General features: G+C 47.9%; 3 protein-coding genes across 5 annotated transcripts in view; 1 reads left to right on the forward strand and 2 right to left on the reverse strand.

Moving 5' to 3' along the window:
- The window catches only part of ulk3 (unc-51 like kinase 3), a 16,194-nt gene extending 8,038 nt beyond the window's left edge, over positions 1-8,156 (forward strand). For all 3 annotated transcript variants that reach the window (XM_068580313.1, XM_068580322.1, XM_068580331.1), the window contains 5 exons: positions 165-243; positions 1,578-1,618; positions 4,548-4,595; positions 4,806-4,869; positions 6,956-8,156. In XM_068580313.1, coding sequence (XP_068436414.1) covers positions 165-243; positions 1,578-1,618; positions 4,548-4,595; positions 4,806-4,869; positions 6,956-6,972 — 249 coding nt within the window. In that variant the 3' untranslated portion in view covers positions 6,973-8,156. The remainder of the gene's footprint in view (positions 1-164; positions 244-1,577; positions 1,619-4,547; positions 4,596-4,805; positions 4,870-6,955) is intronic.
- A 3,005-nt stretch (positions 8,157-11,161) lies between these two features.
- Positions 11,162-13,937, reverse strand: si:ch1073-459b3.2 (growth arrest-specific protein 1). Its single transcript, XM_068574355.1, has one exon. It carries the CDS (start codon positions 13,238-13,240, stop codon positions 12,479-12,481), a length of 762 nt encoding a protein of 253 aa, XP_068430456.1. The 5' UTR covers positions 13,241-13,937; the 3' UTR covers positions 11,162-12,478.
- Positions 13,938-15,494: 1,557 nt separating this feature from the next.
- On the reverse strand, positions 15,495-20,814 carry cplx3b (complexin 3b). Its single transcript, XM_068598107.1, has 3 exons — positions 20,564-20,814; positions 18,102-18,189; positions 15,495-17,965 (listed from the first exon to the last, which is right to left on the reverse strand). Exons 1-3 carry the CDS (start codon positions 20,719-20,721, stop codon positions 17,741-17,743), a joined length of 471 nt encoding a protein of 156 aa, XP_068454208.1. The 5' UTR covers positions 20,722-20,814; the 3' UTR covers positions 15,495-17,740.
- Between the last annotated feature and the right edge of the window lie 7,016 nt (positions 20,815-27,830).

The raw sequence follows: 27,830 nt of genomic DNA on the forward strand, positions 1-27,830 counted from the left end.
ACAGCCTTCTTTTTCTTTTCTTTCCTGTTTGAAAAAATACAATAATGAACACTCATAATGAACACATTTTCCAAAGCTGACAGACTAAAATAGCGGCGCCGTGCCAGTACCAGGGTGGTCCGAGTGCACGGCCTCGTTTTCTCATTTTCACTCTTCTGTTTTAGGAGGAGAGCGCTGTGGACGATCACGAGGCCCTGGACGTGTACCAACAGTGTTTAGGAGAGCTTCTGTTGGCGCTAGCAGGTAGAGGAACCACCTTTTTCCTTTTCAAACAAGATGTGTTTCAAGCAGTTATCGTATTTAACTGCTGTTGGCTACAGGGACCGCTGGAGCCGAAGGTGCCCGTTGAAAACTGTGGAACAAATTTTGGCTCCAGACCTCTTTTTCCCTTTATGTATTTGTTCAGCAAAGTCAAAAAATCACTTTCAAAAGATATTTTGATCGTAACTATGAACATCCAGCATGATATGAGCCAGATTCCTCAAGAAATGCCTCGTGGAGGGGGCGAAAAGACACATTTTTGGAAAGATTAGGACCTAAAAAATCAAATTCTGCAACAAAAATCACAATAAAACAAATTCTTGGCATGTAACGAAGGAGTTTCAGTCAAAAAAACTGTCTCGTTTGGTTCAAAAATGGAATTTTATGCCAAAAGATTGTCTGGATCGGGCATGCTGGGAGTTAAAATGGACGCGGGAGGATTTTCGCGCGGGCTTTCCAAAAGGTTAACTCCTCGTCGGAAACGTCTTGTGCGTTCAGAGACGTCGCCTCAGACCTCGGGCGGCCTGTGCGTGTGTTTGCACGCATTCCTCATGAGAGAGGCGGATGACTATCGTGACTTCTCAGTCAGAGTTCAGGGCACAGCCAGAAAAGGAGATGAAGTCCAGATAAATCTGAACAGAGAAAATGATACTGGCTGAAAAGGAGAGACACAAATAACTTGGAGGGAGAGTAAAGACACAGAGAGACCTAACTGGAGACAGACGGCGCCTAACAGCGAGGGATGAAAACAAGACTTTCGGGAGGGGGGGGGAGTGTCAGAGATGGAAATCAAGTGTAAAGGGTTGAAGCGAAAGACTCGGAGAGAGAGACGGGGAGAGGAGACTCTGTTCGGCCCGGCGTCCATGAGGCCCGGGCTCGTGAGCTCATCTGGAAGATGGGCCTAACGGGCGAGGTGGGCTAAGAAGAGTGATCCAGATGTGGCTTTGACCCGGTGCCAGCAGACCCCCGTGTGTGCGGTACGAGAGCCCGGCCATCTGCTTCCCATTCGGCTCAGACGGCGGCGCTCTTCTTTTCTTTCTCTTCATCACACGCTGGAAACAAATACAAAAAAACAACAACATTATCTCCCTATGAAGGAAAAATATAAGAGGATTATATACAATTTACCGGTTCAACTAATCACATTTTCTCTCTCTCTCTCCCCCCTACACCTCTTGGTCTCTCCACGCCAGCTAAATGCAATCTCGTAGTGTCGACCTCTTCGTGAACAAACAAGGTGATCAGGTCGCGGACTCTCTCCTCATTCATCTTGTCTTGTTTTCTTGTTTCCTGTGCCGCATCGTCTCTTTCTCCAGCCGAGCCGCAGGGCCGCAGGAGGGAGCTGCTCCACAGCGAGGTGAGTGTGTCCGACCGGCGAGCGCTCGAGGTTCAAGAAGGGACTATTCGCCCCCCACGCCCCCCTCACCCCGAGCCCCTCGGCCGATCACCCAGCACAGTAGACGCGCCACCACATGACACATGAGCCCTTTGCGAGCAGTCACATGTGCATGTTTTTTTCTTTTTTTTTCTCAGTGTGGTAAAGGGCAAATCCCTCATATAAATTACGGTGTCACACACACACACACACACACACACGTATAGATCACTGTCCACTTTATAATTGGACACTTAAAAGCGGCTATGTGGATCGCACGGCCAGTTCCATGTGAAAAGAGTCACACGTAGTGACCGCCGAGACAATTATCGCCCCAAGTCTCGAGGGTTTTATAACGTCTCTCAGCTCGTTGGTTTGTTTTTTACGGCCCACAACTTTACTGTGTCGGTTGCAGCTCTCATTATCGTTATTTTTGGGCCGCAGCTGGCCGCTTTCTTTTTTTTTTTCCTTCGTTTTTTATCTTCTTTGTTGTTGTTGAGCAAACAAAAAAAACCACCACAAACAATCCAGACAATGTTATCGACTCGCTGGTGAAGACAATGTAGCACGTGTGCAGCTCAGTAGTCTGACGTTAGTGGAAGCGCTAAAGGAAGCGCTAAAAGGAAGCGTGCTAAAAGGAAGCGCTAAAGGAAGCGCTAAAAGGAAGCGTGCTAAAAGGAAGCGCTAAAGGAAGCGCTAAAAGGAAGCGCTAAAAGGAAGCGTGAGCGAATCAGGTGAACGTATCCGACGTGGACACGAGCAACTGTTTCTTCACGAGTTTGCCCTATTGACTTAAAAGGTGGGGCGATACGTCGAGTGTTAAATGTTAATGATTGTCTCTGTTATTAACAATCACCACATTTAAATTAACAGAGCTAGGTAGCTTAAAGGAAGAAAAAAAATAAGCGTTTGGACAGAAAAAGGGCTTTTGTGTTATGATCAATTAATTAAATACGTGTTCGTGCAATCAACTTTTATAAAGAAACCAAACAAAGCCCTGCCATTTAGTTTCTTTTGTCTCGTTTCACCAAGACATTTTTCTGTGGACTGTAGGCTAAAGTTTGATGGTCCAGTAAACACACAAAAAACACATGCATAACTTGTGCCTGTCTGCCATTAACGCTCCTAATCCCTCGTCGTGTACTGTGCATTGTTGCTGAGCCAACAACAGACACCAGTGTTTCACCAACCAACCCCAGAAGGGTGATGGGGCTCTGAATGAGGCCTCATACATCTCCCCATTTGAAGTTTTACGGGCGCTTGTCTTAAGTAAATTCAGATGCGACCGCAATAATCTAACACAGAATTAAGGAGGCGGGGGCGGGGGACTCAATGGAAAGCATGTGTGTGTGTGTGTGTGTGTGTGTGTGTGTGTGTGTGTGTGTGGTTGTGTGTGTGAGGAACCAGAAGAGGCAGCACATGCTGCCACGACTGGCCTCTCCGTGTGCGTTCGTACCTTCTGCAGAGTCCTCTTTAGCCTCTCGAAGCTGTAATTCAAGAACCCAAATTCTCACATGTGAGCCACAGGTTTGATGTATTCAGTAAATGTTGATATTAAGTCACCGCGGCTAAAAGATACTACGTTTATGGACCGTGTCGTACCTTTAGAAACTAACAGTGGTCCTCATCCACGTAGGTTTCCTCCACATTTATCATGATGAACGGGTTCAAGTTCTGTGGCCGCACCAAGGCTGAATACTACAAACCTGTGAGCAGAGCAGGCTGATTATTTAGATGGATAAAAAACTTTATTAATCCTCAGTGGGGAAACTCATTCATGTGTCACCAAAGACAACAACACACTCATACAGACAGACGAGGTTCACTAACTCTAAGTTCTTTATCTTGGGCCTTGATCTCTTTTCTAGAGAGACCTCTAGTGAGTCCGGGGGGTAAAGGCCTGTCACTTACCTCAACAGATCGGTGTTTTTGAAGTGACATCAGTGTCAGGTCTCCTGTGATTTTGACCCTCAGAGGCTCCGTACTGCGACATCGCGGCGATGTAACGAGGTACGAGGTGCAGCCGAGAGCCACCGTGATCAGCAGCGGACCGCGATCGCTGCTCGCACACGTGTGTGCCGCATGAAACGTTTTTAAAAACACAACGGGGCAAGAAGAACGTCGCTTGAATCTGATTCTGACGTGACGTTCATGTCCCCGTGCATCTTTAAAGTTGTTGTGGTTCCTGCTGCACGACACCGCAGTTTATAGTAAACGAGCACAGCTGCAGCTGCATCCGCTAATTGAAAGATGTTTGGGGTTTTTTTTTTATTTGTGGAGAATCCTCTCCTATTTATTCTATACACTGTAAGTAAGTTATTAATATTAGTCTTTATTAAACGAGGTCCACAAAAAAGAAACGTCGTAGTGGACAGACAAAGAGGTGCACACTCACTCACTCATGGACACACACAGTGCAATATTCTTCTTTGCGGATGTAGTTATTTAGACAAATCTACAAGCATGCATCAACGTATTAATAACTGTACGATCATTTAGTTAGTACAACTATAAAATCAAAAATAACTACAATTTACAAAAACCTGAATAATCGCGGTGAAATTTATGTTGACATTACTATTATTATCTACATTTTAAAATGTAAATGTACTGGAAGCGCATTGACCAAAGTGTTTGACTAGAAACAGTCACCAAATTTCATCACAAGACAATTCTTAAAAAACATTTTAAAAAATAAATTTTAAACCACGAGAGGAAAAGTCTGGGGATCACGACAGTCTCCACATTGTGACAATTCATCCAAGGAGTTGAGAGATTTCACTCTGGACCAAAGTAGTGCACTGAACAGCTGACATTGCCGTCCCTACGCGTGGCAACACAACAAAATATTGCTAATACATATGAAGCATTGTAAGTGAACATTGTAATTACATTTAATGTCTCTCACCAGATTAAAAGCCTCATGAGCAGAGCTGAATGCCTCAAAAAGCATCTCAAGGTAAGCATGCATTCCTTGCTTGAAAAAAAATATACAAAAAAATAGATAAATGGCAAGATTTGGACTCCTTGTTGGATAGTACTCAATTGTCACTGCACATTAATGATAATGTTCAATGGAGGGAAACCATTTGTCCCCTATATCTGTTTGCCGTGTCCGTGTTTGGCTCTTAGTTTTGGGGGCGATCACCAGCTTGTGTTTGTTCATCAGATGCAGGAGGATCAGAGGGACGCATCTCTGGACCGAGAACATCTCGCCGACTCCGTCAGAAGCTGTGAGTTTCCCTGATGGGTTTTTTTTTTTTAAAGCTTGCTGTAGCCTCACTGATACGCTTGGTACGTTTGGTAAGGGGGGCGCTGGTGGTGCTGGTCGGGAAGGAGAACCGGGGGGTCAAGTGAGGAATGGTCGTCTCAAAGTTGCAATGAAATGTCCTTTCTTTTTTTTCCCACTTGTAAAATATGAGCCATTCTCTCGCGGTGCCGTCCGGCCCCGCAGGACTGTCTGGCTCTTTGATTTCGTGTCCGTGCAGCCCTGGGCTTCTCCTGTCCTCTGCCCTCTTGTAAAAAAACCTGCCTTGTGAAAGTGAGACTCGCTGCGAGTAAAGAGTTGCTACACGTACGATGTCTTCCTATCGCATACTCGCATGCAAGTTAGTTTTAAACACTGTATGAATCCGTGTTCATTCAGTTACATTTTAAACACTTGACGTTCTCCGTCTGTACACTATACAAACAAACTACTGCACTTTATTTTTATATTTACTATACTTTATCTTTATTTTAGCAGAGGCGGACCAGGGATTTTCTACCTGGGCCTTCTGTGCCGTCTGATAGGATAGGAATGTATAAGCAATTTTTGCTTCTACCTTTACCTTTTCAGTCTGTTTTTTATGTTTATATAGAATAAAATTGTATTATAATGATTGACTGAATAAAACACACAAACAAACAAACAATATTGAACATAAATATACATAAATGCACATGACAGGATGCGGCGGCATTAATGAACAATGCATTTAGTTCACATTTAGTGATAACAAAACATGACAAAACAATCCAACAAAACTGCGGCACTAAAACCCGGCACACCAGAGAACAAGCCAGAATTAAATGATAAAATAGCTTTAAGTTTTTGATTCTGTTTAGGCCAGCAGGGAAGGCTGCGCTGGCCCCGCCACTGCATTTTAATATACTTGCACTCTCCTCGCTGTAACACATGCACACAGTTTAACTCCCAGTCTTTTCTGGGCTCAGTTCCTGGTCGGATCTCGGATACCTAAAGCCCTGACAATATCCTGTTCTCAGCAAGACATTCCTGAGGAATTATGAATACTAAAAAAAAAGAAGAAGATGGGGGAAGGAACCCGATTAGGCCGTTTCTTGAAGAACGTGGCGTCTCCTTCCACTGCTGTTGTTTTAATAAAACCGAACCACCGTCAGCCGCTCTACCTGGCGCTGATCCAACAGCAGCTTCTACCAGAGAGGGTCGCAGCAACGCCCAAGTCTGTCTGGTGACCTGAGACTACATCCACACATGCGGTACTTTTTGGGCCTGTTGCAGAGAACCCCCACCTATCCCTCAGACAATTGTACAAGTTAAGCTGCATGCATAGTCCCATGGCTGCAAAATGATGCATGTCGCCATCATAAAGATGATCGAAATGTGTTCAACTGGTGTGATGGGGAAGGTAGGAAATTGGTGATTTTAGTCGAAGACGAGGGATAGGTTGAGAGAAAGTAGGGTGAAGAGAAAACGTTCTTTCACACTAGACACAATGGAGCTAGGAATGATCATAAATGACTGGTATCCAACAGTGTTTTGTTTAGAATTTGCTTCTTTTGTATATAAAATCTTAAACTTGCATTCTTCCTAATGGCCATCGGGGGGCGACGGTAGTGTTGTTACCAAAGTAAACATTGTAAACATGAGTTTATGACTCAATCTCTAGTTTTACATCTTATTCAATACAGCATGATGTTCATTGAGTAAATTATGGTCCCATTTAGGGTCAAACAGACCATAAAGCAGGGGGTGCTTTGGGGCGTGGCTACTGTTTGATTGACAGGTCGCTACCACACGGTCTGGGAGTGTTTTCGTCTTACAACATCAACTCTTTCACAGCGTGTTTTTAGTTCACGGAGCATTCTCTGTCTCTCTTCCGTATCGCTTCTGGTTGCAAAATAATAATAAAAAAGGATGGTGACGAACTTCACTTCGTATATCCGGTCGACCGGATGTGGTTACTGACCCACAGGCTCGACTTGGCTTTAATACTCAAAACGTGGCGGTACATTTGGAGCGGCCGGTGTGCAGTGATCTAAAAGTGAAGCCTAACACACCTCTTCTTGTTTTCTCAGCTTGCTGTCTGCAGTAAAGCCGGACGGCCACCGTGGGAAGCCGGTCTGGAACGCCTGTCGGTGCTCCCGAGTCGTCCCCTGACCAGGTTTCTGTCGGGGCCAAACTAAACCCGCCTCCCACCCAAACCTTTGCCCAGCACCCCCATCTCCCCACGCTGCCCGGGTGGGATATTACAGTTGCCAGCCAAATGGGGGTCAATGTTTCGGTTTGTTGCTGGAAAGTTGACCGTCTGGCAGGTGGAGGACTTGTGTTTATACTTTTCCAAGGAGGGAGAAACAAGTTTTGCTGGTAAAATACTGAAAGTAGCTCTTTGAGTTTTTGGATTTTGCACACTGGTGGTGAATGTGAAAGCCGGTCCCCCTGCTCCTTACACGGTGCTGTTGTCGCACCGCTTAGCCCTCCAATCCCTCCTCCCGACGCCCCCATTGATATGGAAATGCCGGACAGCTTGCGTGACAATGCCGCACTGTCATGGTAAAAAAAAACAAAAAAAAACGAGTCAAACAGAGGCTGTTGCATTTATTGTCGCGCGAGAAGAAAAAGAAAGAGGGAAAAACCTCAGTATTTGCGGCGCGCGCTGGAGAAAACTGTGAAAACCTGCAAATCGAATGGAAACTGTAGCGCGGAGAGGCATCGCGTCACTCCCGAAGCGTCGCGTTAAGTATATTATACGGAGGCCTCCGCAAACATGCACATACTCCCTCGCCCTCCCTTCCCCGCTGCCTTTGCTGTGGGTGGACCGCAGGCTCACCATGCGCTGCCCGCTGATGGAGGCCTCTCCACCACGATGAGGGGAAAACTGGAGAGGTGCGGCCTCTGCCTTATTTACACTAGACTTGCATTTTCTTAGGTTTTGGCACCGGCCGGGTATGTGAGGGATCCGGCGGCTTGCGAAGCCTTCATAACTGGGCCTCTGTGGAAAACGCCAAAAAACAGTCGCTGTTGTAGGTCTTCACACACTGTTTCCATTTCAGACAAAGTTGAAAATGCTTGAATACCTTAAAAAAAAAAGGGAGCTTCACACTGCGGCTGCAGGAACCGGAGTCGAAAGGAGAAACGTTTAAATGTGTCTGCTGGCAAGATTTCCTCACTGGTGTTTTTTTTTTTTTTACTTGTTTTTTTTAATTTGAGTGTTTACCCAGCTGTGTTTTATACCGTATGTATTTATTAAATGAGAAAGTAAATTGGAAAATAAAACCTTCGAAGCCTCGCTCAAGTCTGCAGCAGCGTCTTTTTTTTTTGGGTCGAGGCTCGTCTTACAGGACCTCTGGAAAGATTTATGTGCCGTCGTGGGAGCAGCGCCGCTGGTCCCTCGCCATCGTCATCATCTGGAAGGCAGCTCTGCAGGAACAGCTGGCTCGTGTCCACCGAGGGGGGAGGAGAGGAGGAGAGAGGACAGAGGAAGGCAGGCCAAGTAGGGACATTTCATAATTATATGATTCATTTGGAAGTTCTGTAAAACTGTGGAAACTGATTTAGAAAAATTCACAGACGTCAAGATGCTCGTGGAAATGACTTTGAAGAATTCTCCATCTTTAATTTTGCTCGTCTCTGAACGTTAACGATGGCTCTGGCGGTTCTTCTCACTACGGGTTGCTCGTACACTGTTGCACAAGACGAAAGTAACCCTCAAATGCAAACTGAGCTTCTAAAATGGCTGAAAAGCATTTTTAGAAAGATGGAGGGACACTGCATTAGAGCCACCAAAGCGTATGAAAGTCCAAACATTTGGATTTGGAGGTGTACACATACATTGTTAAACACAAAGATCAGTTTACTAGTCATGGTTCGTCCAACTCAACCAGTGAAATACAGTTTCCTGTGCTGACGTGAGGTCGTATGTGTACAGATTGTAAAGCCCTCTGATGCAAATTCGTTATTTTTGGGACTTTGCACAAAGTAAATTATATTGAATACATAATGCACTGAATTTTAAACATTGCACCTGTAACAGAAAGCCTGTGTTGCGATCTGGAGGTGTGGTGTTATGCAGAAGAGAGCAGTTACCAGGCAGGGGGGCTGCTCAAAGATGCTATCAAGTTGCATTATGGGAAATGTAGCTCAAGGCTTAAAACCAAACTAAGAGGCAGCTATTTTCTCTTTTAATTCTGTTGCTTGTGAGTCTCTTACCTTTAGGAAAGTGCAAGACTAAACCTCTAAATCGTTTGTAATAGTGAGTCCAAAAGGAGGTACAATCCTAATTAAAAACAAAGTTTTCCTACAAGCATGTGTCTGTAGTTTCCTGAGGTTTAAACGGTGTTTTTTTAGATCTGCCCAGGACTCGCACTAATGTTGCTTTTCTGTCCGTCCAGCTGCTTAATCACAATCACCTGGCCGGCCCAGGTGTAAATCGCTCCCACACCGCCGCCTGGTTTAAACAGGGAGCAGCACGGCCCCCCCGAGTCCTGGAGCCACAGGAGGGGGTTTGGGGGGGCTCTAATTGGCCAACGGGGCCTAACTTGCTGGCTCAGCTTCGCGGCTTTAATCACGACATGAGCACGTTGCTGCCAGGAAAACTTTGGATGCAGTTTTGACCCCGGTGCTTACTTTGTTGCTTGTTCCTGGGAGTCCTGCCAATTCATACCCCCCCCTTTCCAAAAAAAAAAAGACATTAATGCAAGCCAGAGAGGGTAGATTTTGAAATGGAAGGACCTTTTCTCCCCCTCCAGTCTCCTCTCCATAACCACAACCTACGGCATTGTGGCTGTAATTGGCCTCCATTTTGCTCCATCAACGCCACTTATTGCCCTTTCCCCCTCCAAGCTCCCTCTCTCTCTCTCTCTGGCGATCGAGTCACTGGCGTCTAAAGAGGGGTCTCTGTGTTCCAGACCTCCTGAGGGGGAACCGGGGTGCCCTTGACTCCGGCACCCCCTGCGCCGAAGGAACAGGGGAGCGGGTCAGCCGCTCACATGCGGCTCCATGGCGGCCATCATGAATGGGACATTGTACCTACGGGGGAGACAAGAGCCCCCGAAAGCCTCGGGTCACCCGCTCTGTGGAGCGGTGGAGCGAGAGTGAAGGGGGGAGGGAGGGGAGGAGGGGGTCGGGTTTGTTAGAGACATGTTGAATAAAGATAATTTAGAAAATGGGCTCCAGCACAGTGCTGCCTCTGTGTCCCCCTCCTCCCTACCTCCCTCCCTTCACACACTCGACTCCCCCAGGCTTCTCTCTGCTCGTGTTTGTTTTGATTTTGCTCCCAGAATCAGGGCGGGGAGAGAGAGGGGGGGGGGGGAGAAGGGGGTGATTATGTTGGAAGGCTATGAGATGCATGGCAATGGTTAAGACGGATTGGTCCAAAACAACAATCCAACTGAACGGGGAGGGGAGTCGTGCTATTACTGTAGCCCGAAAGGCCCATTTTCTTCTTCCTCTACCTCGCTGATGTTGGTTTTTTTACATGACGGCGTCGGACGGCTGGAACCTCCGGAGGATTTTCCCGTGGTCGCGATCAGAAACTGGCGCCTGGAAGTCGTCCCCGGGCCGGAAGATGTCGAGTAGACGACCGGACAAATACAAACAAGGCTCTTGTCCATCGAAGGGTCGCGGCAGCTGTTGACGTGTAGAAAGCAAACACAGTGAACCATGTGACGCGTGTTTTTGTGACGCGTTTTTGCGTCAAGGAACAGAGAAGAGTTGGAATCAGGTTTAAAAGAAGAAACAATGAGTTCCTTCTTGAGCTGGTAAACACATTTTTTCCCTTCTCCTCTCGACGCTGCACTTTTGGACGAGCAGGTGTTCGCCTCACACCTCAATGCCTCTTTTTTTACAGTTTGTTAATGACTTGTAAATAACAACGCGAGTGTGGAACAAGCGCCAAATGGCCGCTGGCTCTCAAACAGTTGGCAGTTGGTTCACTCAAAGTGTTTTTTTTTTCTCATTAATTGTAAAATAAAATAACCTTCTGATACACCGACTCAATTTGATCAACTCACAAGTTGTGTATACTTTCACTTTGCCGTCTGCCGCTCATGGTTTGAGTACAACTTGAGCCTGAATTTGATAGAATCCTGAATTATCTTTTTTTGAGGTTGATGAGCAACTCTTTAAATTCCTCAGCGAGTTCAAGTTACGCTGACCAAATCCCTCAAATGCCGACTTGGCATTTTCAAACCTAACCTCTGATCTTTTTACTTCCTCTCTCTCTCTCTCGCTCTCTTTCTCTCTGTGTGGACGAATCACACCACAACACCACTTTAGCTCATAAACATTTTATTATAAAACTCAACCTTTCCACATGGAAGACACAGCTCTGAAGTATTCACTGCACAAGATGAGATGGAAAAAAACCTTCGAGAGCCTAAAAATCACGTTGGGATCATCGTGCGTGCCGACAACCAGGGAGCTCCGTCCGTACTGCATATAACTGTAAAACATGTACACATTCTTCATATCCTATAGCTTCATAACTTAACGATCAGCAACATTCTTCGGGACGTCGTGACAGAAACAAAAACAACAAAATAAGATTAGTTTGGACACAATTTCATGTGGGCGAAGACGCAAATTTGTCCGCTTTGTTAGAAGTGATAGCTACGAACAAAAACTTTGTGTTTCCCCCTTTGTGTGTGTGTGTGTGTGTGTGTGGCTAATTGGCTAAACAGTGGACGAAAAGAGTGAGGCTGAAAAGGCCGCTGGGTGGAATCTCTGGGCCGTCGGCAGCAGGTACGATCGGTTGACCTTTTGGCACCAGGCAGCTTTTTCCTGGCTAGTAGCTGAAGTGTGAGAGCAGTAATAAAGAGGGGAGGAGGGGAAGGCGTGAAAGGGGGCCAGGCAGTAGAGAGGAGGAAGAGGGATGAGGGGGGGGGGCTTCAGGAAAAGTTCAATAAAACAATCTCACATGGAGGAGGGAGGGGGGGCAGACAGGCGCCTCAGTTAATGTCAGTACTTGATCCCACACAACCCTCGCCTCCGTCCTTTGACTGCTGCTCCTACAAATATTTGAAGTGCGGCCGCTGCGACAATGCAGAGCCCCCCTCCCCACCTCCTCCTCTCCACCCTCCACCCCAACCCCAGAGCAAACAGAGACCCGGGACGGGTCCAATGTTTGTCCAAGGTCTTAATAAAGCCACACTCCCAAGTACCATTGAAACCAACCAAACAAACAGGGAGCTGCTCAAAGGCACTCCACTTGGCAACAAAAGTCTGGCTCGGTTCACTTCCTCTCATCGTCACCTGGAAGTACTCTCGACAAAAACAAAAACAAAAGATCCGTTTCGCTCTCAGTACTTAGTTTTCGCGAGCGAGATGTGCTCGAAGACGAATTACTATGCAAATTGTACGGTTGTGGGGCGCGTGCACAAATCACTGCTGTCGACCCCTGCAGCCCAGATGGAGCGGCGGGGAGGCCTTCAGGGCGCGAGCTAAATAGCAGCCGACACGGGGTCGAGTCCTGAGCCAGCGAGGCCCCCGCTGAAGCGTCTCTAAGTCAAGTCACTGAGTCCATCCCAACTCCAGCTGGACTCTTGGCTCATGGGAGGAGGAGGGAGGGGTCCTTTCATAAATCCAATAAAAGTTGCATTGTCTCAGTATAATATCCGTGCTAGAGGAAGAAACAAAAGCGCCACGCCGCCGGGCAACCTCTGAGAAGCAGAAGAGTGAGGGAACACCTCCTCCCTGTCACTTTTCGGGTCATAGTCTTCATCCTCGTAGAGGTCATCCACATCCGGCTGGTCTGAAATAACCATGTGGTCCCCTATGGCGCAAAGTTTGCTCATGTTCTCCTTCACCACCTCGCAGAAGGGCCTCTCCACCCCGTCGCAGACGCAGCGGTTCAGCAGCGCGCCGTTCGGGATGAACAGCATCTGCTGGATGGTGGCCTTGCACTTGGACGAGCACTTCCGGCCGTTGAACAGCTGGCCGCAGTAGGACAGGTAGGCCGTGAGGGAGGTGTGGCAGACGCCGTCCTCCTCGCAGCGCTGCCGGGCCTCCATGCAGCCGATGCCGCCGGCGTCGCTCGGGTGGCGCCGGGGGAGGCACGGCTCCACGGCGCGCTTGGCGGCGAGGCACTCCAGGTCGCGCGCGCAGTCGCAGGTCTCCAGGTCCGGCCCGCTGCGGGTGTGGTTGAGCCGGATCAGCGCGTTGATGCAGTGGCTCGGACACTGCCTCCTCGTGCCCCGGATGTTCCCCTCACAGGCCGCCAGGTACTGGCCGTACGCGAGGTCGCACCCGGGCTCCTCGTGGCACCGCAGGAGCGCCTGCCAGCAGATGAGCTGGGCGTCCGAGGCCACCAGCACCCAGGCGAGGAGCAGGGGGAGGAGGGCCGGGGCGCCGCACCAGCATCTCATGCTTGGATGGAGGTCGAGCGCGGCGACGTGCCCTCTCTCCGCCAGCACATTAGGGTCGATGCGGGGCTTCACACTCGGACGCACGAGCCGGGTTCACGAGTACTCTGCACATGCGATGCGTTCTGCAGGAAACCAGGAAACACACACACACACACACACTCACACAGACACACACACACACACTCGGTCCGGTTTAATAAGTGATCCCCCGAAACTTAAGAAAAGTTCGCCTCCTCTTCCTCCCGGGCAGCTTTTTTGCAGCGGGGGAAAGTCAGGGGTCTGACTCAGGGGAAATCACCACGCGTGGCTGCAACGACAACAACAAAAAAAACTGGGAAAAAAAAGGCAAAATAAGAAGAAAAAAGTAATGCACGTCCGTTTAAAGGTGGGCGGCCATACTCCGGTACCGAGCCCGGGTCCAGATCTCACCGTGCGGGACTTAACGCGCAGTTACTGTCCGAGACTCGGCTCGTGAGCTCCGGCTCATGGTTCTCGCCGTGGCCGGTCGCGGCTCCTCTTTCTCCCGCAGCTCCGCCACCTCCGACACACATCCACGCATTCCGACGTTGTTGTTTTTTGTTTTGTTTAATCTCCGGAGGCTGAAGTCGCTGTTTGGTCCGCTATGCGCGTCTTTGTCCCTCTGCTCGCTGCTACGCTTCACGGTCCGCCGAGCATTTTCTTTTTTTTTCTTCTTCTCCCCCCCCCCCCAACACACACACGCACGCACACACACACGCACACACACACGCACACAACACCCCTCCTTCTGTTGAAAAAAAGAAAGAAAAGTTTTCCTTCCTCCCCCCCCTCCCCCCTCTCTCTCTCTCTCTCTCTCTCTCTCTCTCTCTCTCTCTCTCTCTCTCTCTCTCTCATTTGCAGCCCTGGCCCCTGATTGGTCCTCCTTGAGGAGCTGCAGCCGTGGGACCGCCGGTTCCACGGCTGCAGCTCCTCAACACGAAGAGATGTCTGGATAAGAAAAAGGAAGAAAAAAAAGAAGTTTACTATATCCCGAGCATGAAACTCCGGCCCCGTGTGGTCCCCTTGTCCTCGTGGAGCAATAACACAAGTGAAAGGGGGGGAGGAGGAAGAGGAGGAGGAGGAGGAGGAGGAGGAGGAGGAAGGGGGTGCAAGGACGCATTCCTTTGCAAGAAGCTCACATCTGCAACTTCACTGCTCTCAATTTTCAACGTGGAAAAAAAAAACCGAGACAAATCTGCTCCCCTTCTCTTATTTTGAAGCCACAAACTGCCTCTGCATTGAGAGTTTGCTCTCCTGATTGTTGCACCTCCCGCCCCAGATATTTTTTTTAAAGTTATTTTTCAGTGTGTGACTCTTTTTACAATTCACATATAAATATATGTGCTCATCAGAAGTCACCCCGAACACATTTATCCCCTTTAACAAAGTCAGACGTCACAGAGGTCACATGATCAAACAGGAAGTAGCACAAATAATCAATTAATCCTTATTGCAAGTCCTCTCATATATTTTGGATCATATTATACGTGTGCCTGAGTGTCAGTCTGAATTTATTTTCCTTTTTTTTCAAAGATAATTGAAGATGCCAAGTGTTCTCGTGCAATTAGCATTGGTGCCCCGTTGCTACATTTTATAGCTAACACCATGCTATAGAAACCGTGCCATCGAAAAACATATACACATATTAAAAGAAGTTTTATTTTGAAAAGTTTCAACCTATAAATGGAACCATTATGTTGAATGAATGTAAAACATGCAAAAGATTAGCATTGGACCCATGCGTGTTAAAAAAGACGCTCTCATTACACCAGGTGGACAAAATAACAGGAACACCAGGATATATAATGCAGCCTGATGTAGCAACAGAATGACGACAAATCAACAATTATAAGCGTCAAAGAGCATATTTTTACGGGCTGTATTGTATTATTTTGTCTATACATTTAGTGGCCATTTTATTAGGTACACTTGTACTGCTGCTCCTCCATAGGTTTTACCTCGACAGTTTACTCTCTATTCCAACTCTGTATTGTTTTTTCTCGCTCTCTCACTGCACTGTTGCAACAGGACGAGCATGTTTATGAAATATAAAACGCTTATTGTGTAATGTATTTTTGAACTCTAACTGGGAGGTCCCACCTGTCAATCACTCTGAGTGCCTCTAGTTGTGTATTTTGTCTCCACCTGCTGTCCTGGTTGCTCCCCACACACAGTGTGCGCGAGGAAGAAGAACGCAAAAATCCATCGTTCTAAAAATCTGTTTATTGCAGTTAAGACAAAAACAAATCACTGAAAAGCTTCCAGAGACAGAATGATAGAGATACTGTCAAACAAAGAACGAGAAGAAACTGCGTGTCGTGGCAGCCATTTCCTGAAAAAATAAACAACGTTTTCACGGGATGACAAGACACAAAAAAGACAATTGTATATTATTATTACTATTATTAATTATGATCAAGTCACACACACACACACACACACGCGTACAAAGCAAAACAGTTCTCTTTATGGCTTCTGTTCCACCTGTCCGTCTTGTCTCACGATTCTAGTAGCTCTATTGTAAAAGGAAGTTATTGCAACTTTTCCTCCGCTTTATATTATTGAAGTGTGACGCGTTTATTGTTCATCTCTCGCCACCGGCGACAACCTCCGTGCCGCCATGTCGGGCCTCGGCTTGCGCTCGGCGGTGGCGTGGCACCGCCGAAACTACCGCCCGTGGTTCCTCATAAATAAACCAAAACAAAAAAAGTTTTACTCTTAAGATCCTACTCATAAAGCACCCGAAGGGGCCGCCGGCCCTCGGCAACCACGGCTACATTACAACTCAAACACTGTCAAAAAATGTAGCGCATGTGGATGTAACACAACATCGACGACATCCTCCCCCCCTCCTTTCCTCTTGCATGGCTGAAAAACCAACACGGACAGAATACCGAGTTACAAAAGACACTACTGGACGCATCACATCGGCTAAACAACACGAATCCACCAGCACACAACACGGCACCACTGGGACGCGGATGGAGGGAAAAGGGTCAAAGGTCAACACCACGAGACCGGGGGGAGGGGGAGAAGGGCGAAGAGCGACCCGCTGTTGACGGCACACAACGTTTTACGTCTCACACAACACAAATACTTGTATGTGGATTAATACTCACGCCACAGTTACACACGTTGGACATATTCGGGGCCTTTTTCCTTCATGTTGGTCAAAGTGTTTTCAACGAAGGCTTTGGCCTCCGACTCCTTAAGCATTTACACGTCTCTCATCTGAGCAGCTTTCTTTTATTTCTTTCTCTAAAAGGACAGTTTACCCCGATAAGTAGACGCTTTGACTCGTACCTGTATTTCTATTCATCTGTCTGGATTGTTTTGGTGTGAGTTGCCTGGTTTGGGAGATATCGGCTGTAGAGGCGTTTGCCTTGTGGCAAAAAATAAAATATATATAGAATGACATGTGTTTTTGTTTTGGGGTGAACTGCTCCCTTTGACCTCTGGATGTGGCACAAACGCACAGATTCGCTCCCTTTGTAGTTGGGTTCAATCTCGGGGAGGACATGTTATGGGACACACTTTGACTGTAAATCCAAACACAACATACAAAATGCAGCACACACGTTTTTTTTGCCTGCTCGCAAACGATGTGTTGCTCTTTAATACAAACTGAAAGTAAGAAAGTCTCCTGCAGCGAACCAGAAGGCCCGTCCTCGTGAAACAGAGTAGCTTACAGGTGTGGGCGCTCTGGAGAAGACAGCCTTGTACAGACGTCCAAGGCACGCTGAAGTACGAAGAACAATAAATAATAGAAACCTTTTATGATGATATGTCTCGGAAAATATAAAAATTCAGATGAATGCAGCTCACAGAGGAGTTTTAATCAGGGCACCAGGGGGCCGACATCAGTAAGCTACTTGTGACAAAAATCAGCCTCATGTGTTGCTTGTAAATGATTTTGTGCTGTTTGTACGTGGAATATAAGCAACCCCACGAGACCTTTCCCAACACAACACACACACACACACACACACCTGAAAGCCTCTGCTGCAGAATCACATTGTGTTACCACTGGACACGTGAGGTACGGAGAGAGAAGAGGGTGAGGAGGAGGAGGGGGTTAGGGAACAAAGGGAGCAAAGGGTTTAATAGATTAATATTTCTCAGAGGAGGAGTTGCTCTAAAGGCAGAATTAATCTCAACGGTTGAATCTCAACGGGACGAGCCGCGACGAATCTGCAAGAGGGCACGCTAATTTATCGAGAAGAAACGCGGATGACATTCGTCGCCAGTTAGGATGCCTGAAGGTCAACAACGGGAAAAGCTGTAACTGATCTAATGAGACGAAACCCTTCCTCCTCCTCTGCTATCAAGCGGCTTCCGCCAAACCCGACCCTCCTCTAAAAGCAACGGGGACACGTCTACCTCCACAGTAGCTCCGCCTTTGAAAAACATCTTTTTTTTTTTGCGCGAGTGAAACTCTATAATCCCCCTCCGACCCCCCTGGGACTCGAGAGCGGGCTGGGATCACATGAGGCTGCAATTCTCCGTCTGCTTTTTGAGGTCTTCCAGCGTGGCCTGGGCTTTGTCCTTCAGCTGGTCGATGTCCACGTTCTGGATGTTGGACAGCTGGCCCAGCACCGACTGCTTGTGCGTCTCCTCCTGGTTGTCCTCCGCGATCATCTTGGCCAGCTCCGTGGGCAGGACCACGTCGTCCCCGGCCTGCTGGATCTGGGTCTCGTCCGTCTCGTTCTGGAGGGGAAGGAACCCATCAGGACGGGAGAGAGGAGGCGGGGAGGGGAGGACACGGCGTTTAGAACAAAAAGGTTGTGTGTTCTTTGTACTTTGGAGACATGTATGATCTGCCCTTTTGGTGTTCCTCGTTTACCTTTGGTAGTCTGTACTTATCCCGGAAATGGCTTCTAACGGTGGCCCGCTCCGCTTTCTTCTGGGCAAAATTGGCTTCTCGTTCTTGTCTGCAAGAAAGGAGGAAAAGCATTGTCTTGGGGCAAAAATAATAACAAATAAAAAGCCCTCGACAGTGTGACTGAACATACAAACATCCATCAACTCCAAAACAAAGCCGCCAAAAGACCGTCTCTGCTTTGACCGTCCAGACGCAGCATCCTTTTCCCGGCTGCGCTTACATTACACGACATCACATCTGACCTTCTGGACCTTCTTTTTTCTTAACTGTCGGTGCAGTTTGAGGCAAAAAAACGTTTGCGAAAACTAGGGCTGACTCTCCAAACGTCTTCTTACTTGCCTCAAGTCTGCCGTCTGTCCTGGAGAAACCAAGTGTTGCGTGATGTCCGCGGTTCATCTGTCGGGCCTGCTGTCATTTGCCTTTTTAAAAAAAAAAACCTCACTCTTCTCGTCTTGTACCTCACTCATCCCTTCATCATGTGATACCTCCAGCAGAGGGCAGACTTTAAGCTGCTGCCAATGCTCTCCCCACTCTGTCCCTGGAATATATTTGTGGCTTCGGTGTAGTTCATAATTGTCCCGTCGCACATTGCCAAATGTGCTGGAATGCCAACAACGTGACGCAGGGATGAACAAACCCGCTCGTGCGGCCCGAGGGCCGAAACACGGCACGGATACGGTGACGAAAGGCCGTAATTTCATCAGGGCCGGGGGGAAGGTGTAAACACCAGGAGATGGTCGTCTTCAAAAGGACTCGGTGAGGTTGCACTGCTGCACGTGTATCAGCCGCATAATCTAAAAAGCGTGGATTTAGGATTTAGAGTTAAAGAGATGAGAGGAGGGGAGGTTGAAAAAGGAAGGTTGTTCTATCTGAAGATGTCTGTGCAAGTTCACTTTTTCTTATCAGGAGTTTGGGGGCGGGCTTGCAGGGAGGAGGAGGCAGGGAGGGGTCATCCGACGACCTTGAGGACGGCCCCTCCTCAAGGTCAACGCGGCCCCGGGGTCGCTGAGGGTGATGCATGTCGCACGTAGGCGTCCTGCCCTCCGCAGCTCGGCCTCGTCCTGCTTTAATCGGAGCAGTGAGGGCTTTGAGGGGATCTCGACGCTCGTGCTCAGCACCTCGCACTAATAACGCCCTCCCACTGAAGGTCAGTCAGACATTGTGACGGCAGAGCGCTGGAAGTGTCTCGCCCGGCCCTCCCGTGGAGCTCAGCGTTGATGCCGCGATGGGACTTTGAATCTTAAATGTCGACGTGATGGTTTGTGTCAAGGGGAAGGAGCCGCGGGATTGGAAGCAGTCGTTGCATCTTCTCATCGCAGGTTCCTCCCAGCGGGGTGTATGCAGCACTGGAAACAGCTGGAAACATATATATATATATATATATATATATATATATATATATATATATATATATATATATATATATGTATGTATAACCAGACTCTTCTTTTTAAACTCTTAAATCTCTCTGTAAACTCTTTATTCCCCATCATGACTCTATGAAGCCTAGACTCTCAGCCCGGGATGCGAGTCCTGCTCTAAGGGGTGGAGGCGTCACGCTAATCAATAGTGAGTTGCTGTCTGCTGGGTCAACTCTTGTCTGCCCAAATGACCTTGTTGTTACTTCACATTGTCTCCCGGAGCGCCCGAGGAGATGAAACACCATGACAGCTATGTAAATCAGCCGAAACATTAGCATGCGAAGAATTCATGGCTGCAGGTGAGACAGAGAGCCGAGGCATCAAAGAATAAACGCAAGCAAATGCACAGCTGGATTTACAGCTGTACATTTATATTATTAAAACACAACTAGCCATATAGAGGCCGTAATATTTTAAATGCAATGTATCCACTTGTTTGATGCAATATATGTGTCTCATGCAAATGAATTGCAACCATCATGAGCAGTAAATGTGAATGATGAAAGTCAACGATGAAGAAAACAAACAAAACAAAACAATATCAGTTCATGCTGTGGGTTGTTTGCCGTCTGATGATGTTCCAAACAGCGTTTTTGACTTCACCCCACTATATTTACCACACAATCTGGCTCATTATTCAGAGGCACGCACAGTTTCGCCCAAGGCACGACTCCCTGTGGACATTTCCGTGGACTAATGATTCCAGGAATCCCAAATAAAACAACAAAAACAAACAAAAAAAACCGCTACATCGTTTGCTGGAGCTCCCTGGGCGAGAGGAACAGCTGCGCGTGGAGCGCTCGTGTTATTGCATTGATGCGTAAAAAAAAAAAAAAAAAATCCGAAAGCGCGCGCGCGGCGCACTGGGAGCGCTCTGCTGATTTACACACGAAAATGCGCGCGCGCACACACACACGCACACGTACACACGGGCGCGCGCACTGTGTTTTTTTTTTTTACCAAGTTAAAAAAAAGGGAAAACACACAAAAAGATTGCCTTACTTCTCCTCCTCTAACTGTTGCTGGTACTGTTCGAACTCCTCTTGGGTCATGCCCTGCGCGGCCGCGTCCGTCTTCTCCGCTTCGGGTTTCTCCTCCGTCAGTCCGCCCGTCAGGTTCTTCAGCTGCCCTCCCACCACGTGTTTCACCATGAACGCCATGGCTGCCTGCGCCTCTCGGCTCCTCTCTTATTCTCCTGATCAAGTTGAAGGCGATCGACGCGACGCGCTCCTCGGGATGGAGCGTTCAGCGGCGGCGGCGGCGGCAACTCGCGGATGGATATCCGTCAAGTGACGCTCAACCCGACGCGCGTTGTAACTTTCCAACCCCCACCCCCTCCAAAAGAAAAAAAGAAAAAAAAAAAGATGATGCTCGATGGGGAGCGATCAAACCGTGATGGGTTGGTGGAAAGGAGGGGGCAGTATAGTCTCCAACGGCGCTGGCAGGTTCAGCACCACTGGCCCGTGGACAGCTCCGCGGCGCGAGGCGATGCGAGAGGGAGCCGCTCGGTTTGTGAGTCAACAAGTTTGGCGCTGAACTCTACCAATCCCGTGACTCCGTCCGCAGCCACCACTCCCTCCGCCCATTGCCAGGCACAGCCAGACTGTCTGTGGTGTGTATGTGTGTGTGTGTTCGCCTGCGTGCGTGCGTGCGTGCGTGAATGGCGCGCGTCGCTGCGCCCGTGATTCGCCGTCTGACGCTAACGAAGGATGGAGGGCGCGCGGAAGGACTCCGGGGTGTTGTGGGTGGGGGCGGGGGGGCTCTCTCTCTCTCTCTCTCTCTCTCTCTCTCTCTCTCTCTCTCTCACACACACACACACACACGCACACACGCACACGCACGCGCACACGTGACTTGGTTTTTCTCCCTGGTTGTTTTGGTGCCCGTGTCCCTCTGAGGGTCATCTGCCATGTCAACAGCTTTTCTAATTGCAAAATGAGTCAAACGGTTGTCTATTAAGCTGCCGGCAAGCATCCGCTTTATTGGTCTAATCACTCAGAAATGATGAGTGTCTTCCTTTGCGGCGGCGAGCCTCCCAGAGCAGGCGTGTTCCCACTGAGAAGATGGCCGTGCAGTGCAGTGTCAAGTAAAAGCTTCTCTCATATCCTCGTAAATGTTCCTCACTAACATCCTAAAATTAGAAAGTTTTGCCTCTGCTTGCATCATCCCCGTCATACTTCTGGTGACTCATCTGTAGCACCCACAAGTGGGTTTATGATATTAGTGTCTTATGCTTATTAGGCCTCCATAGGATCCTTCTGCGCTCCGCTTCCTCTCATGTTTCTGTGCGTCTCTGACGGGGAGGCGGGCCAAGAGTTCAACTTCCATCACCGGCAAAATATGATTTATTTATGGGGAGTTCTGGATGACACCGTGTGATGCAAAGCCTAAAATATATCAACTGTGTGTGTGTGTGTGTGTGTGTGTGTGTGTGTGTGTGTGTGTGTGTGTGTGTGTGTGTGTGTGTGTGTGAAGAAGGAATATTTTAAATCTCTCTCACTGTTTCTCACTCTCTCTTTCTCACTCACTCTTGGTCACTCTTTCAATCTTACCCCCTCTCTCTTACTCTTTCTCTCTCACTCTTTCACACTGTCTCTCTCACTATTTCACTCTCTCACTCTATCTCTCTTACTCTTTCTCTCTCACTCACTCTCTCACTCTCACTCGTTCTTACTCACTCTTTCTCACGCTTACACTTTGTCTCTCTCTCACACTTGCCCTCTCACTCTTTCACCCTCTCACTTTCCCACTATCTCTCTCTCTCTCTCTCTCTCTCTCTCTCTCTCTCTCTCTCTCTCTCTCTCTCTCTCTCTCTCTCTCTCTCTCACTCTTTCACTCTCTCTCTCTCTCTGTGTGACATTCTTGACATCCAAAAGTGTGAAAAGGGAACTTTGAATACGAGTCAATAACTTTGGCGTCCTGATCCTCGCAGCCCCCCCCACCTTCCCTCTCCTCCTCTTCTCCTCCTGGCACCCTGTGGATCCGGAGAGACAGAGAGCGTCTCAATGTCTTTTTGTCGCCGGCTTAGAGACGGGCTCGCTCGCCCGTACCTGCCTCTCTTTATAAACCTCCCTCCGACTTCAAAGCTGCCATCCGAACAGATGGAAACGTAGCGCGGGTGAATGAGAGCCACACTGTAATCTCTGGGAAATTTAATAAAGAGAAAGAATTTGCCTAACCAGCATGTTTCGACATCAAAATTATATCTTTTTCTTTTTTTTTTTTTTGGATTCGTGCGCCCATGGGATCTGTTCCCCCGGAGCAGGGCTCACTCACTTTTATTTTTCCTTCTTTCCTTCACGGATTATCACTGAGCTCTGACTACAGGTGCTCCAGCTGAAGGGTTGAATCCAAGATGATGTGATTCACACACACACACACACACACACACACACACACACACACACACACACACACACACACACACACACACACACACACACAGAGGCTTAATGGTGAAATTCATGAGGATGATGACATGTTCTGGCAGCTGAGCTTCAGAGGACAGCCGTGTTGGCCTTAAAAGTAAAAGCAGAGTCTCTTTTCTGGAGCCGCAGCTGACCCCTTCTTTTAAAAAAAAGAAAATGGGGATGGCTCAGTGGATTTATGACGTACACAGCCTCGATAACCACCGCGGGTCGCAACGACGGGTCAAAACATAAATCAGCGTGAAGACAGGGGCTTCTGCGTGAACGAGCATCGAGACGTCACACAATGTGGAAACGCAGCTTCGCCAAATGGCGACCGCAAATCTGAACGTAGGCCCATATTCGTAAAAAAAAAAAAAAAAAGTGCTACCTTCTACTGCCTTCTCACTTTCTTGTGGTCTCTGTCAAGATCTGTAAAATTAGTTTAAATTTTTGATCAGCTGTTTGGTAATGGCAGCAATCTCTGGGTCTGAAGACTGAAGCCAATATGTCTATGCTTCATGTGTTAAAGCTGCATTCTCTCTCCTGACCTCCAGGGGGCGACTCCTCTGGTTGTATAGAAGTCTATTATCTATGTATTAAAGCTGCATTCTCTCTTCTGACCACCAGGGGCGACTCCTCTGGTTGTATAGAAGTCTATGCTTCATGTGTTAAAGCTGTATCCTCTCTCCTGACCACCAGGGGGCGACTCCTCTGGTTGTATAGAAGTCTATTATCTATGTATTAAAGCTGCATTCTCTCTTCTGACCACCAGGGGCGACTCCTCTGGTTGTATAGAAGTCTATGCTTCATGTGTTAAAGCTGCATCCTCTCTCCTGACCACCAGGGGGCGACTCCTCTGGTTGTATAGAAGTCTATGCTTTATGTGTTAAAGCTACATTCTCTCTCCTGACCACCAGGGGGCGACTCCTCTAGTTGTATAGCAGTCTATGCTTCATGTGTTAAAGCTGCATTCTCTCTCCTGACCACCAGGGGGCGACTCCTCTGGTTGTATAGAAGTCTATGCTTCATGTGTTAAAGCTGCATTCTCTCTCCTGACCACCAGGGAGCGACTCCTCTGGTTGTATAGAAGTCTATATAAATGACTCTACTTCTCTCTTGATGTATTCCCTCAGTAAACATTGTGAACATGAGTTTATGTCTCAATCTCTAGTTTCAAGTCTTCTTCAATACAGCGTGATGTTCATTTAGTAGATTATGGTCATTTAGAGTGAAACACATCATAAACCAGGGCACGCTTTAGGGCGGGACTATAACGTGATTGACAGGTCACTACGCTGGCGTTGTCCGGTCTGGCAGTTTTCCTCTTTTAAACATTCAGTTGCACTCAGCTCCACCGTTCACTTCTGGTTGCAAAAAAACCCAACCAAGATGGCGTCTGCCAAAAAACTGAACTCCAGAGTGACGTCACGGTGGCGGCGTCCACGTCTTTTATACATTCTCTAAATCGGAGCATGTGGCAGTCACATGAGACCTTCGTGGTCAAATGGAGAAAAAACATCCACATCGCTTGTGCTCAGTTCATTTTACTGCCTTCGGTCCTGTGACAACTGACAGTTCCATGTGAGGCGCACAGGAAGCCATGTGCATGCAAAGCCTCCACACAGATGTTTACTGTAAACGCCGCGCATGGCTGCACACAAACCTGACACGTTACTCTCCATGGCTGCATACGCATCTGTGTCTAGTCGTCAAAATCTCAGTGGTGAATTACAGGGCAGATGCAAAACACTTTGCCTGGGAATAAAAATGAATTAGAAGGAAATGTTTGAGTCAAGAAGCGACAGAAGGTTACAGGACATAGTGAGGTTTGCTGTGAGGAGGGAGGAGGGATCACACTTCCCGGCGACTTGATCTTCTGGGTATCAGGAGCCTGTGTGGGATCGGTAGGGATGGGTTTATGCACGGCATCACACACACACTCACACACACACACATGAACACACACACATCCTCAGCAGCCATATGTTACACCTTTGTTTCTTTAGTCAAGGGATTAGACTCATCAAACTAAATGTGCCCCGCAGACAACAATAAGCGCATTCAGGGAGTTTGTTTTGCGCACAAAGGCGGAGATGACGCCACGAGCGAGTCACTGGGACGAAGGAGGAGAGTGTGTGAGTGTGTGAGTGTGTGAGCGCCACGACAAAATATCACGCTAATCCCACGAGAAGTGAAGAGTGCTCCGATGCTCTCATTGACATAAAGTGAGAGTGAGGGAGAGAGAAAGAGAAAGAGAAAGAGAGAGAGAGAGTAAGAGAGTAAGATCGAGAGAGAAAGAGTAAGAGAAAGAAAGAGAGTGAGAGTAACAGAGTGTGAGAGAGAGGGTAAGAATGAGAGAGAAAGAGATAGAGATAAAGTGAGATAAAGAGAGTGAGAGTGAGATAAAGCGAGTGAGATAAAGAGAGTGAGAGAGAGTGAAAGTAAGAGTGAGAGTGAGATAAAGAGAGAGAGAGAGAGAGAGAGAGAGAGAGAGAGAGAGAGAGAGAGGCCTAGTCTGAGGCCTTTGGGTCGCTGCTGGTCTAGTTCCTTGTTCCTCTCGTGCAGAGCGAGCAGACATGTGAGGTCACAGCGGCGGTCCGGCGCCGTGCGGTTGGAGGCGAGTCGTCCCAGCGCCGGCGGTCTGGTTCCCCAGCGGGTCGTCTTGGAGGTGTTGAGCAGCACGGCGACCGTCCCCCTGGATTACATCACCCCCCCCTCCCCCCACGACGGAGCAACAGAAGCCTGCTTCGACCTTTGACCTTGACCTTCTGCAGTAAACTGGGTCTGTGGACACAATTTTCTTGAAAATCTCGGTCCAGAAAAACACAAAATACATCTGATCTCAAAATACTTTATGTTCCACACTGCTAAACTCAAAAAAATAAATTATGTTCCACTGTGTTGTATTGGAGCATGTGGCAGGTTTTGTTTTACTGTGCAAATTATTACAGAAATATCAATATCTATCTTATTTTAAAGTTTTATCAATGTTGTGTTGAACCTTTTGAAAACACAATTAAGCCAAGTTCTCTTCATTTTCAGTTTTTTTAATCATAAGGAAGGCTGTTATTGCAAGGTTTCTTTTTTTAAAAACAGTTTTAACACGGTCGTAGCATGCCTTGTCAAATTTTAACGTAACAAAAATAGCCGGAAAAAAAATATGTGTAAAAAAAAAATGTAGTATGTCATAAAAATGTCATTTAAAAAGTCATAAAAAAATGTCATAATATAGTATGTCATAAAAAATCCTAGTATGGTGCATCATAAAAAATGTCTTTAAAAAAGTCAAGGTATAGTAATAGTCATAAAACAAAGGTCATAAGAGGACCTGAAGGGGGGATAAAACTGGAGGATCATCGCCATGCCTTCTCCTCCTCTTCCATCACCGAGTGAAAAAAGGCGTGATGAGGTCACCCTGAGGTCACCCTGCTCACCCTCACGTCACGCTCAAGGACAGACCCCCCTCCCCCCCTCCCTCCCTCGCTCTGACTCCCGCTCTGACTCCCGCCTGCAGACTCACTTCCTCATCGTACCACCGCGACAGTGAGCTCCCTCCTCCATTCCTCGTTCTCTTAAATAAACCGGTTTGTGCTCTTTAAAGCTGCATTTTCTTGCATTTTTCATCGTTATATTTCCGTACCTGGTGACAGGAACCCCCCCGACTGAGATTCCAATTACGCGTCGGTGTGGTTGAACGTGTGAAAAAGAGGCTGCCGAAGAAGAAGAAGAAGAAGAAGAAGAAGACACAACCGGCGACAGAATTCACAGCGGTGACATCGAGAGTGAGAAAGACGAAACACAAAAATGTTCAGAGAATTGGTCCCAAAACAGCCGCCTCTAAAATAACGAGAGGCTGCGGGAATGAGAAAGACAAGTCATCACTTAAACACATCCAACCTGCACTTAGTTGGTTTGGATGAGGAGCCGGCTGCCTCACGGTTCGGGTTTGGGCCTCTTGATTCCACATAATGGAAATCCTCATGTCCAACGAGTACTTTAGACAATGGTGTGTTCAATCATCACTTTCCTGTTTCAACATGACGACGCCCTCATGGAACGCTTTGCACATGTGTTATCCTTCACAACATGCAGTTATTATACTCTCCTCCACACACACACAGACACACACACACACACACGTGTGTTGTTTAATCCGCACACAGTGCATTAAGTGTTGCTGCCAACCTGTTTAAAGCCACTTTAAAGGAGCCGGCCTACATCAGGAAGCAGCTCCTGTATCTGCATGCACGCGCAGACTCGCCTTAATACCAGAACGCTCCAATCCCGTGCGTCTAAACTCGTGCACTTGTATTAGCGTAAGTAGCTCCGGTGGGTTTTTAAACCCTTGTGAGCACTTTTGCAGCTTTTATTGCCACGCCTGTACCCGCCGGGCTCCAGAGTGTGGGCTATGACATCATCTGTCAAATGACGAGGAGAAAAATACAAATACGGAGGGGATTTTGGGGGAATTGTGGGAGTGAAAGTGAGATGTAGTGACCGTAATGAGAGAGGTAAGGAAAGGAGAGAACGAGGAGAGGCGGGGGCGGGGGGAGGAGATGGCAAGCAGGAAAAGGTCACGTTGGAGATGTGAGTCCACGTTGTGAGCATATGGCCGGCGGCTCAGAGCGCTCCGGCGCTGTGATGTCTGGTTTAGCTTTTCCTCCCTCTCGTGCTTCTTTGACAGCTTTCCCTCACTGCTCTCACACTTTTACTCCCCCTCTTCTATAACCCTTCCTTCTTATCCTCCCTCGCCCTCCTTCCTCACCCCCAAGTCCTCACCCCCCCCCCCCCCCCCCCTCAAATCCCTAACAGCCCCCCTTGCCTGATTTAGACCTCCTGTCTGAGAGGAGCACAATGGG

Source organism: Clinocottus analis, unplaced genomic scaffold, assembly GCF_023055335.1.
Source record: "Clinocottus analis isolate CAN_PGR_092001 unplaced genomic scaffold, fCliAna1.0.p SCAF_1, whole genome shotgun sequence".
Taxonomy (NCBI): Eukaryota; Metazoa; Chordata; class Actinopteri; order Perciformes; family Cottidae; genus Clinocottus; species Clinocottus analis.